Source organism: Egretta garzetta, unplaced genomic scaffold (genome assembly GCF_000687185.1).
Source record: "Egretta garzetta isolate BGI_Z169 unplaced genomic scaffold, ASM68718v1 scaffold231, whole genome shotgun sequence".
NCBI lineage: Eukaryota > Metazoa > Chordata > Aves > Pelecaniformes > Ardeidae > Egretta > Egretta garzetta.
Genome location: NW_009258727.1, coordinates 262,957 through 275,271, shown reverse-complemented (window position 1 = coordinate 275,271; position 12,315 = coordinate 262,957). Strand labels below are relative to the sequence as shown.

At 46.0% G+C, this 12,315-nt stretch overlaps 1 protein-coding gene across 1 annotated transcript in view; it reads left to right on the top strand.

The window, feature by feature from the left end:
- Positions 1 to 12,315, top strand: part of BACH2 (BTB domain and CNC homolog 2) — a 47,604-nt gene that overhangs the window by 32,211 nt on the left and 3,078 nt on the right. Inside the window, exon 3 of the mRNA XM_035888785.1 lies at positions 7,571 to 7,777. Coding sequence (XP_035744678.1) covers positions 7,571 to 7,777 — 207 coding nt within the window. The remainder of the gene's footprint in view (positions 1 to 7,570; positions 7,778 to 12,315) is intronic.

Below are 12,315 nucleotides of genomic sequence, written 5' to 3'. Positions count from 1 at the left end.
ATGAATTTGTAAAGGTTGTTACCAATACAAGAAAGGACATTGCAGTCTCATTAAACAAGGTTGTATTTATACAGCGACTTGGAGTGTGTATCCTGCAAGATCTGCTGCTGTGGAAACCTCAGTGAAGGTTTAACCAGGCAGAATGTTAAACCAGGCAGTAGAAAATACCTAATGGCAGCAGGAAGTTCTTGTGTAAGTCACTTCTAGCAGTTTGGCTGCCATTAAAACAGCAGGAGAGACTCAACAGCACTCTGAAAGGGACTGCTTTCTGTCATTTGCCTCCCCTTAAGCTGCATGGCAATCCTTCTCCATTCCCAAAATTGTCGGTTTGCCCTTGCTGTCATGACGACTTCCCAGATGGGTCCCTTGCCCCCTGTCATATCAGTTGACAGAGTGTTTGCTGGGCTTCTCTTCAAAAAGCAGCTGATAAGATAGCTGGGGGTGACACGCAGGTGCTCGCCCCTCCGGAGAGCAGCCGCGCAGGCTCTTCTGCTGCGGGTGGGCTTTCGTTCAGGTGGGACGGCCTGATGAGAATAAGCCTGATGGACTCTGACCCTCAGTTATCTCACAGGGCTGCTCAGTTCCCCTGGAATTTGGACTTCGATGGTCCTGATTGTCCTGATTTGGGTCCTGGAGTGCTGTCGGTGCCAGAGTTAATGTCATGAAACATAATTTGCCGATGTATTGATTGTGTGAGAAGTAGGTGAAAGGTTTCTTCTCTCTGCTTTTTTTGGGCAATCTGCTTTCCCGCAGATGCATGCTGTTCAGGAGCACGGGCCCAGGTTGTTTGGTGCTAGGGCTCGGCGTCAGTGCCGTGTGGGTGAAGGTGGCCCTGCTCTGTGGCCAGCCTCCCCGTCCTGTACAGGGGTGCGAGTGTCAGAGGAGGTGGTGGTCCCCATAACACTGCTGGTTAATCCTCTCAGGGATGTCTGAATGGTCTGAAGTTGCGACAGGGCAGGTTTAGGTTGGACATTAGGAAAAATTTCTTCAAAGAAAGGGTTGTCAGGCTCTGGAATGGGCTGCCCAGGGAGATGGTCGAGTCCCCATCCCTGGAAGTATTTAAAGGAAGGATAGATGTGGTGCTTACGGACATGGTTTAGCGGTGGGATGGCAATGTTAGGTTAACGGTTGGACTCGATGATCTTAAAGGTCTTTTCCAACCTAGATGATTCTATGATTCTATGTCTTTGCCTTTCGTTTTCCTTCCTGTTAAGGGTGCCACCCAGAATCTTCTGAGATTTCCCTTTCTTAAGGCTTCACGGTAGAAGCAGCAAGTGCAGTGTGGGATATCCCTATGTTACAGAGTTGCAGGAATGGGGCCATTACTTGATCTGCTGGGACTTTACAGAAACATTTAACAGTTTGTGTTGCTCTTTTCACCCAGCTCCCTCAGGCCTCCACAGGTTATTAAAAATCAATTATTGGAATATAATACTAGAGAGAAGACTTACTCTCGGTGCTTGCAGGCAGGTTCTGACAATCCTGCTTAAAATAGCAACAACAAAACAATAAGCCCTGAAATAATGAATTGTTGAGAAGGAAGTAGTCAATCTGTTAACCTACTTAGGAACAGAAACTTCAGCACTACCTACTTTTCTTTATATTCATTTTCTTCAGCAACTATCTCTGGGTTTTTTTCTGCTAGAAAACTTGTAAAAAATATTGTGCTGCTAAACCAGTTTAAAAGAAATCTCAGCTCAGTCTAATTTGATGAGTGAGTTTTCTTAGGAAAAGAATAAACAAGGGGAGGAGGAGGTAAGAGGTGGAGTTTTCCAAGAACTATTACTAACTAGAGAATTGCATTCAATGTGTCTTTCATTTATATTTCAAAAGAATTTCCCACCTGGGTTAGTGACTCACTTTTCAAAGGAAATGTTCATAAAAGCAGAGCTAATGCAGTTGGACGATTGAGGATAGCGTAGGCAAATAAGCTTCAGTGAGAGTCCAAACCCCTCCATGTTAAGTGACAGGCAGCCACCCTTCCTCTGTTCGGCTGCTGATGCTTAGCAAAGTCAGAGCCCCAGTAAAAGGGGATAAACCAAAGTTGCCCTACCAGAAATCTGCTGGAGCTGTGCTGAGTTACCTAAGCTGAGTCTTTGTCACTGCTTAATGGTTCTACTCAATAAAGAGCGTTATGCAGAAAGAAGGACAAACAAGGAAAATGCATTTTAAGTTGTTAATTTGCTTTTGTATATAGTTCCTCCTCAGAATTTGGTGACCGGTCACCCCAGCTTTCCTGATCTTTTTAGGCTTATAAATTTGAAAACGAGAAAGTTACTCTCCACGTTCTTCTCTGGTGGATGCTCTCCTGACCAGGATCCTTGGTGGCATCAGGAGAGCACTGGGAATTGTGTTTGGCAACATCTGGTTAAATGGAGTCTTGTCAAATACTGCTCTTGCAAGATAAGCTTCATGGCAGTTTTGTTTTCTGTCCTCTCTTCAGTAGGAATGGTATCCATGCTGGTAGCAGAGAATTACTGGATTACAACAACAGTGAGAGTTTCCCATTACAAGCTTGAAATTTCAGGAAGGTCCTTTTGAACACTGTATGATTTCATTGCAGCCTACAGTCAGTTCCATTATGCCGTGAGCTGAAGCCCTTGCTGAAGCTCTTGAAGGACTCTTTCCAGTTCTTATATTTTTTCTGCAAAGGCAGATTTTTCAGAGAAATACTGCACATTATCCCCCCTCATTTCACTGCCTGATCTGCCCTTCTCAAATGCACCTACAGCTTCTGTTGGGATTTCTGTGCTATCCCTGTTCACAGAAAAGCCTGTTAATGGGCAGGAGTACTGCATTGCCATGCCCTTTGTAGAGCTGGAAGCTGGGGACACTGCGAGCAGTGAACGGGAGGAGGTCAGTCCAGCACCAGTGGTGTATGAGCTGAATGCAAGTCCAAGTCATGGGCTAAAGGATGAGAACTCCATCCACATCTCCTGATGGTTGGGTTAACACCCGCAGCCATGGGACTAACCCCTTCCCCCAGTTCTCTGCGTCAGGTGGCAAATCAAAAGGTTACCCAGTCTGCCTCCAATAAGAGCACATCAGTGCCCTCTCAGGCAGCATTTGCTCACCAAACACCTCTCGTAGCCCTCAGAGGAGAGGCTGGAGTTGACCCCGGGCAACTACATGGCCATCAGTTTGTGTTGTGGCAGATAGGACAGGCTGTTTGCAGTGGGACCTGCTGATCAAGCCCCTTTCAGACCTGGTTTGTTGACACAGTGATAGATCTTTGCTGCTTGGGTTCACCATTCTCTTGCAGACCTCTGCCATCTTGGTGTGGTTGACACCTGAGAAGAAGAGGTGCTTTGAAGGCTTTACCTATGGCAGCAGAAAGTGGGGTGAAGAAACAAGTGAGAGTGCATCCTGCCTGCCATCTCTCTTACGCAAAGTGTGGCCCATTGGCTTTGTGCATCTTAGATAGCCTCTGTCCAAGTGAAATCAGGTAGGTCCCTACTCTCTGGGACCACAAGCAGTGCCTGAAATAGTGTGTAGGCAGTCAAGCCCCTAACACAGGTGGATACACCTCAATTCCTGTCCTAGGATTAATTTCTTCCTGAGCATTTGTGGGAGACAGACTTGCATCCTAAGGAAGATACTAAGAAAAACATTAATGTGTTGGGCTCTTCTATGTGAAGTAAATTATGCCTTTCTACATCAAAAAAGCATTGATATGATTCAGCCTCTGTGCTAGATTGCTTGGGTGGGTCCTGAGAGCTTTCCAAGGGCTGGGCAATTTTAGGCATCGGAGGCTTTCAATAACTCTGGCTTTCAATTTAAAGGTATTAAGGCAACACTTTTATTTCTTACAACTCTGGAGCAACTGACTAAGATTTTGAACCATTTATAAAGGTCAAGCTGGTACCTTGAGTTCCACCCTTCCACACCCAATACATAATGATTACTTTTTCTTATGGCTAATACATGAATCCTTGTAGTTACTGTGATGTTAAGCCAGGCTTGGGAAGTTTGTTGACTTTATAGCACTTGGCAGCTTAAGGAAGATGATGTTGAAATTTAGATATAAAGAAAGAGTGAAAAAGCTAATGTTACTCCTCAGATAAGGAAATTCCCAACACTTGACATTTATGTTTTAATGTGCGTGAATGTGAGTGCCTTGGTCCTTTCCTTTATCTTGAAGAAAAAGTGGGGGGGGGGGGGGGGGGGGAGAGGCGGCCAGTAACTAGTACAGTACGTGAGCGACGCAGCAGTAACTGGCATATGATCCAAGCTGGCACTAACTAGTGAAGCTTGAAGGAATTAATTGGTTATATATGGGCCTTTCATATGCTGAGTCAATGGCTGTCCCTGTCTGTCTAGATCGCTGCTGGTACTTAAGCCACTCAAAGCAATGGCATTTACACTGGCATCCAAATGCTGATACAGGGGGAAAAAATGCTGCAAAATCATAAACAAGTTTTTTTCTTTCACCAGGGTGGGTTGGCTGTCCTCTCAGGGGTGCATCAGCCAGAGTTGGGGGCAATAGAGGCTGCAGAGGTGGCAGAAAGTGCCGGTTTATTTGTTGTGTGGTGGAAACAGAGCCTCTGCTGTTGGTGTAAAAATGCAAGGAAAGAGTAATTGTGCTGATAGGGAAGATTCTAGAGCTCTGTGAAGTTAGCTCTGGCTGGTGGAACTCCTGGAAGGAGCAGGAATCCCGCTTACATTTCTAATTTGAAATAGTCCTAACCAAAGACTACACAGTCATTTCCTGTATAAAATTCATAGTTACAAAAAAGAAAAGTTTACGAGAAAACATACTTGCTGGGTTTTTCTTACACATCGTAGAAAATATTGACTGTGCTTTTTCAGACACCTCGGGTAGGGTTTCTCTCACCTACCTTAGATACTGCAAGGTGCAGCATCTTTTCTAAGTCTCATCTCCACTCCTTCTGCAGCCAGGAGGAGGGAGAAGCCGTGTGGGATGCATGGCCATCCGAAGGCCTCTCTGGCCTCGATGCCAACACCAGGGACCTGGATACTAGCTAGTCCCAACCCGTCATTTCAGACGGCTTTAAGTGGATCACATGAATCCCACCCATGGCACAGTCGTCAGCTCTTGCAAATCAACTTACACCCTGTTGTGATAAATACCAGCCGAGAGCCTTGTGCTGCGCCGACGTAAAACGCCATTGGCCTCTCACTGCAGCAATACCCCGGCACAGTTATTCACTGTGTCCGTGCCAAAGGCTTGGTGGTTTTTTTTTTTCCAGTTGACAGCTAATTGCGGAGAGGGAGACAGGCAATAAAAATGCTGTGAATGGTGAAGGAAATGAGTCTGACTCACTTCCACTCTCCCTTTCAGGTTTTTAATCCTGCGCAGTGCTGCCTATGACAGGAGTGGGATTATGCTGGGTTTACTGATAGCAGTCTCTGGCCTGCTGTGTAGATGGTTTTATTTTCAATCTGTTTTGTTCGGGTTTTTTTATGAATCTGTTTCTATTTATTTTCCCATTTCCCTTCAGCGACTTCTACCTGACAGATTTAAGTTGCTTCCCTTTCATTCCCATTCCAGCTGCGAGCACATCTCCTCCTTACAAGTAAATATGTTTTGAAAGGGAGAGGGAGGCAGAAATAAAGTTAACATTGCTTTCTGCTTTGGACTTAAGAAAATACGGAAAAACTGGGCATGTGAAAGGACTGGTTTTGCAGTGAAACTGTGGTGTCTTTCAGAGGAAAGCCCAGGCTGTTTTCATTTTCAGACCCTGGTTGAAGCTTGAGAGGAAAGCAAGTGACACGGAGTTTATGTTGACCATCCAAAGGCTAGGGAGGGGAAGTCAAACAGGTTTCATGTCATTAGTTAGCAGTCTGTAAACAAGATAGTCCACATCACCGTGCCTAAGGTCAGCCTTTCTGTGTACAAGGGGGAATCTGGGGGGATTGGAGCAGCGTTTGGTGTTTCTTGCTGGTTTAAATTGACCTGTCAAGTAGTGTGTTACGAAGCGGTGCCTGGACACATGGGACAGAGGGGCAATGTTCAGGGCATGAAACCGTCCGAAAGGATGCACGGAATTTCACGTGGCCCAGGCTTGGAGGTGCACAGGGCAATGATAGAAGAGCACAAGAAAATGCAAGTTCATAAACAAAGCAAGCAGCTGGTTTATCGGCAGGTCCAGGCACCCAGCAAGGGTCCATGACTGTCAGTGCCAGCGGACACTGCTGTGTGTTTGTGTACCTGTGTCCTCAGCAAACTGTTCTGCATAAATAAACTCAGCTTTCCGATGAAAATAACTTATTTCTAAGTGCACCATTTGAAGACGATAACCATGTTCTAAATATCAAATGAATGTATTCAACCCATCTTTTGCTTGGCTGGAGCAACTTAAGTCATATCTTTTTTGGCAGCCTGCATGCAGAATAGTGTCCTTGTTCAAGAGGTTGGATTGTACCAAGTGGGGACAGAAATGTAAATATTTACTGCCATCTTTTGGGCAGTGTGGGTATGACTCAAAAAAAGAAAGGGGGTCAGTTGAGTTACTCAGTTGTCATCTCTTTCAGCTTTGTCAACTGATTCTTATTTGACCACCAAACACAGCAGTCCACTGAGGAATACTGGGGTTTTGATAGTCATGTTATCCAACTAAAGCTACGAGCAAAGCAAGTTTTGTTGGGAGAGGTGCTCACTTTGATTTGAGCAGGCTGATAGGTTTGGGGGGGGGGGAAAAGCTAACAGAAGTCTTTGAGCGCATCCGCCACTCTCCAGGTTTCGAGACAGTGTGTGTTTGTAGCTCCAAGCTGTCAGGAGCTTTGTGTTTTGCTTTGCTTTAATGCATAATTGGTAGGAGTTGGAGAGATGGTTGGAATTCCTGAAGTCAGAACCTGGAGCTACTGTCGCATGGTCTACAGTCAAAATGGAAAAATGTTTTACTGCAAGTAGCTGAGGTTTTAAACTGTTCGGGGTTTTTTTCAAGAAATGCAACTTGGGTGGTCTTCAATCTACAAAAATATTAGAATGTCAGCAAATATGGGTTTATTTCAAAATGTATATATTCTAGCAGGGTAGGGTATGTTGCATCACACTCATCTAACCCTTTCTTCTTATATGGTGTACTGTTCAGTTGCAATGCTGATTAGGCTGCCTTTCCTAATTGCGATATGGTATTTTTCATCCACTTGAAGCGTCAGGTTGCATTTTTAACCTCACACCTAATCAAACTTTCAGTTCTGCAGGCCATGCAGAGACAGGTTTCCTGCTGCGGTAATAGCCCATTACTTGAAACTAGTTTAAAATTAATAGCAGCAAGGTACTTCACTGTTTCAAAAAGGCCATGTCTCTTAGTGGACCGAGCCTTCTTTTAATGCAAGATCTGTTAAAGCTTTTTAGAACGATGAAATTTTTACTTTGGATTCATCTATACTGCTGATTTCAGTACAATTATAATCTGATCCTTACCAGCTGGACCTCCACAATGTGCCACAAGGGAGCGTTAAAAACTTGCTCAATGTAAAACTTGGTGTGTGGTTTATTTAGGGGGTGGCAGCACAGGTAATCATCCTTCCGCTCACTGCTGTTTGACTTGCATTCACCAAGCAAAATATGACTCTGCTCTTGCCTTGTATTTGTTTGTTTTAGGTGAAACTTCCTTTTCCTGTTGATCAAATCACAGATCTTCCAAGGAATGATTTCCAGATGATGATAAAGATGCACAAGCTAACCTCAGAGCAGCTCGAGTTCATCCATGATGTCCGCCGGCGCAGCAAGAACCGAATTGCCGCTCAGCGCTGCCGCAAGAGGAAACTGGACTGTATTCAGAACCTAGAATGTGAAATACGCAAGTTGGTGAGTTGTCTGAGCTCGCCGCAGCCCCGCTTGCCCTCGCACCACAGCTTGCAGGGCACCGACAGCAATTCCTGTCCAGAGTTTAGTGGGTTCAGTCAGTTTGTATGTAAGTAAGCAGAGCCACTAGTATGAAAATTTAATATACAAAAATATACTAGTATGTGTGTATGTAATATATACAAACACAAAATTCCAGTGGAATGAGGCCTAGATCTCTCTTTATTTTGATATCTCAAGAGCAGATTGTTGAGTGGGTTGGAAGAGGAGGGAAGCCTGTATCACAGCTCCCTTCTTGCAGTTTAACTTACCCCCAGTACTTGCAGTGCATCTACAAAGACATTTCCTCATCTGAGCCCCATTTCCATGCCTAACTACCATGGCAATCTGTTGGTCAGGAATTCGTGGAGTGCTCAAAAGAGATAGGTATGAAGAGACCTTCAGAGGTTGTCTGGTCCAAACAGTAGTGTGGCAGGGCCAGCTTCATCTCTACATGGGGATTAGCTTTCTCTTTGGTGTGCTAGAAGGCAGCTCAGTGTTTTCAGGACATTTCAGCTTGCTATGCCTTTTCTTTAGCTCTTTCATTCACTGAGCAAATGTCAGAAATAGCAAAGGAAGTGAAAAGCCAGGAATGTGAATATCCAGACAAACAGGTGTCCCTTGGTGTAGGTCAGGCAAGGGTATGTTCCTCCTTGCTCCTGCTGTGTTCTTCCTTCTAACACTCCTGGTGTGCCGTGGACTGAACCCCTGCCCAGGATTTGAGGACCATCTAACACAAAAAGCCTATTCCCACGCCACAGTACACTGGCCTTCACGTGCCATGCATTGGCTTCAGGTAGCAACTTTTGGTTTGCTCCAACCCTCCCTGACGTGTGTCTCTGGCAGTAGTCTGCTGCGGAGAGGAGAGCAAAGCATGCCCTGCTTATTGGCCAGAGCACATCCGGAGATGGGTCTCCTGTGTACCAAGGTGTCAATGGACAGTGCTACCATGTTTTAATCTAAGGGAGTGAGGTGACTGGAGCGAGGCTAAATGGCTGCTCAGGAAATTCCTCTCTCAGTCATGGTATGGACACCTCAGGTGTGGTTTGGGTTGCTAAACACAGATGTCTACAACATAGACACTTGCGCTGGAACTAGTTGTCCTGGTTTCCTTTATAAAGTAAAGAGAAATAGAATCATAGAATCATTTAGGTTGGAAAAGACCTTTAAGATCATCAAGTCCAACCGTTAACCTAACACTGCTACCCCACCACTAAACCATGTCCTTAAGCACCTCGTCTACCTGTCTTTTAAATACCTCCAGGGATGGGGACTTGACCACTTCCCTGGGCAACCTGTCAAGTCTTGTTTGTTTCACCCTGCAGCAGATGAGGTGACATACAGCCCAGAAGTGCCTGTTCCTCTCCATCGCTAAACAAGATCACCTGGAGAGCCATGTCAGATGTAGATATCATAGCTATAGGGACCTTATCTGAAAAACTCACTTCCTTTGTGGCAGTACCCTGTGGTCTGCGGGCCATACTCCTCTTCCTCTGCCATCCCTTGCCCCTTGAGAAAGCAAGCTGGTATACCACTAAAAAAAGGCTTGAGACAAGGGTCACGGAGGAAGACATGTCTACAGGGTGTCACTCAGCAGGAGAAATGCAACACTGGAATTTCAAACTGGGTTAGCACCTTCTCATCTGTTTAAAAGTCCTAAAAGCTTTCTGAGACATCAAAAATAATGTAACAGTCCCAGTTCATCTGTTATGAGAAGTGTGGGTGTGCAGCATGCAGGACTGAACAATTTAATTATGCAGCATAGATTTAGGAGTCCAGCACTAAAGCCAGTGTTTGAATATCCAAGGGTTTGAGTGATGAATTAATTCATTCACATAGATAAAACAAAAGGAGCTGAAGTTGATTTCCTTACTGAGATCTCTGTGTACCCAGCTTCCATTAAAATTAAAAGTTATTTGGAATCTGATTTAAATGTCTGTGTGCACATTTAAAACGTGCTCAGTTGTAGGTTGAACTTCGTGGGTCTGGAGAGCGGGGTACTTCTTGTTCTTGTCATAAGAGGTTGCGTGTTGCAAGTGGCCTTTAGTGTAGGCTTCGTTGTGCTTCATTCTCTGCACAAGCTGTAGCAAGCGTAGTGTGAAAGAGGCAGGGATCTGTTGGAAGGAGCTGAGTTACCATCACCTCACAAATGGCAGAAAGCCACATGACTTCGGGTTACTCACTCACTGCCTGTGCCTGTCTCTTCCCATCTGTAACAGGGAGGTGACACTGACCCCACAAGCTGGTTGGGAGGCTTAAATCATCAAGGCTTGCAAAGCCTTCAGGTGCCCTGCTGCTGAAGCCCTGGGGGGAAAAAAAACAAATGAAAATCAAAACATTGTTCAGAGTAGTGCTCCACTGATGCAAAACAAACAAAACATCAAAGATAAACAAAAAAGTGAGCAACTGCTTCCTTGCACCGAGTGTAATCCACAGTGCGTGCGGGCTAAGTCAGAGGTTCTGCAGGGTGAAGGGGCGGCTCCTCGTCCAGGTTGTCAGGAGTGCAGGTCCAGTATGGGCTGCACGTGCCCTGCCCCATCCCTCTACACTGAGCTGATGGTGGGGAGGTGTATGTGTCTCTTGTTCCACAGAGCAGCACACCAGGGGCAGCACTCCTAAGGGCTGGACTACCAGCAAGGAGGGGGTTCAGCTTCATACCTGTAGCCTTCACTTGAAAATCAATTTGGGTTCATTGGCTTTACACAGTGGTGACATTACTGTTATTGTCTGGCATAATCAACTTCGTGTAGACAAAATAAATTTTTAAGTCCCCCTTCTCTCCCCAGCAGACACATACATCTCAGGGAAATGAATGAAAGGCATATGAGTGTCCTTGTGGGCCTGATCCCTGCTGAATTTCAGGAACCAAAACCCCTTTGGGGTGCAGGATTCTTCAAATAAAATGTTGACATTTCTATTTATCAAGCTGGACTTGAGTATGTAGTGATATGTAGTGAGCGAGCCAACCAGGGCGGGTGTTTGCGAACAGACAAGGACTTGCAGGTGATGTGATGGTTGGAAGCCATCTTAAGCATAGCGATCACAAAATGACAATAGTTTTCAATTCCTGGAGAAGTAAGGAGAGGGTCAGCAAAACTGCTACCTCAGACTTGTGGAGGACAGACTTTAGCCTGTTTAGGAGCCTGGTTGACAGAGTCTCTTGGGAGGCAGTCCTTAAGGGCAAAGGAGTGCAAGAAGGCTGGACATTCTTCAAGAAGGAAATAATGGCACAGGAGCAGGCCATCCACATGTGCTGAAAGATGAGCTGGTGGGGAAGAAAACTAGCCTGGCTGAACAGAGAGCTTTGGCTGGAACTCAGGAAGAAAAGGAGAGTTTATGACCTTTGGAAGAAGGGGTGGGCAACTCCGGAGGACCACAAGGGTATCGTGAGATTACACAGGGAGAAAATTAGAAGGGCCAAAGCCCAACTAGAACCTAATCTGGCTACTGACATAAAAGACAATTAAAAATGTTTCTATAAATACAGCAGCAACAAAAGGAGGGCTAAGGAGACTCTTCATCCTTTATTGGATGCGGGGGGAAACATATTGAAAAAGGATGAGGAAAAGGCTGAGGTACTTAATGCCGTCTTTGCCTCAGTCTTTAATAGTCAGACCAGTTGTTCTCCAGGTACCCAGCCCCCCATGCTGGAAGACAGGGACAGGGAGCAGAATGAAGCCCCCATAATCCAAGGGGAAATGGTTAGCGACCTGGTACACCACTTAGACACACATGAGTCTATGGGACCGATGGGATCCACCCAAGGGTACTGAGGGAGGTGGCGGAGGTGCTCACTAAGCCGCTTGCCGTCATTTATGCCAATTGGCTAACCAGGGAGGTCCCAGTTGACTGGAGGTTAGCAAATGTGATGCTCATCCGCAAGAAGGGCCGGAAGGAGGATCCAGGGAACTACAGGCCTGTCAGTCTGACCTTGGTGCCAGGGAAGGTCATGGAGCAGATCATCTTGAGTGCCATCATGTGCCACATACAGGACAACCAGGTGATCAGGCCCAGTCAGCATGGGTTTATCAAAGGCAGGTCCTGCTTGACTAACCTGATCTCCTTCTATGACCAGGTGACCCAGTTAGGGGATGAGGGAAAGGCTGTGATTGTTGTCTACCTGGACACCATTTCCCACAGCATTCTGCTGGAGAAACTGTCTGCCCATGGCTTGGACGGGCATACCCTTTGCTGGGTAAAAAGCTGGCTGGATGGCTGAGCCCAAAGGGTGGTGGTGAATGGGGTTAATCCAGTTAGTGGCCAGTCACAAGCAGTGTTCCCCAGGGCTCAGTACTGGGGCCAGTTCTGTTTAATATCTTTATTAACAACCTGGACAAGGGGATTCAGTGCACCCTCAGTGAGTTTGCAGATGACACCAAACTAGGAGGGAGTGTCGATCTGCTCAAAGGGAGGAGAGCTCTGCAGAGGGACCTGGACAGGCTGGATCAATGGGCCGAGGCCAATTGTATGAGGTTCAACAAGGCCGAGTGCTGGGTCCTGCA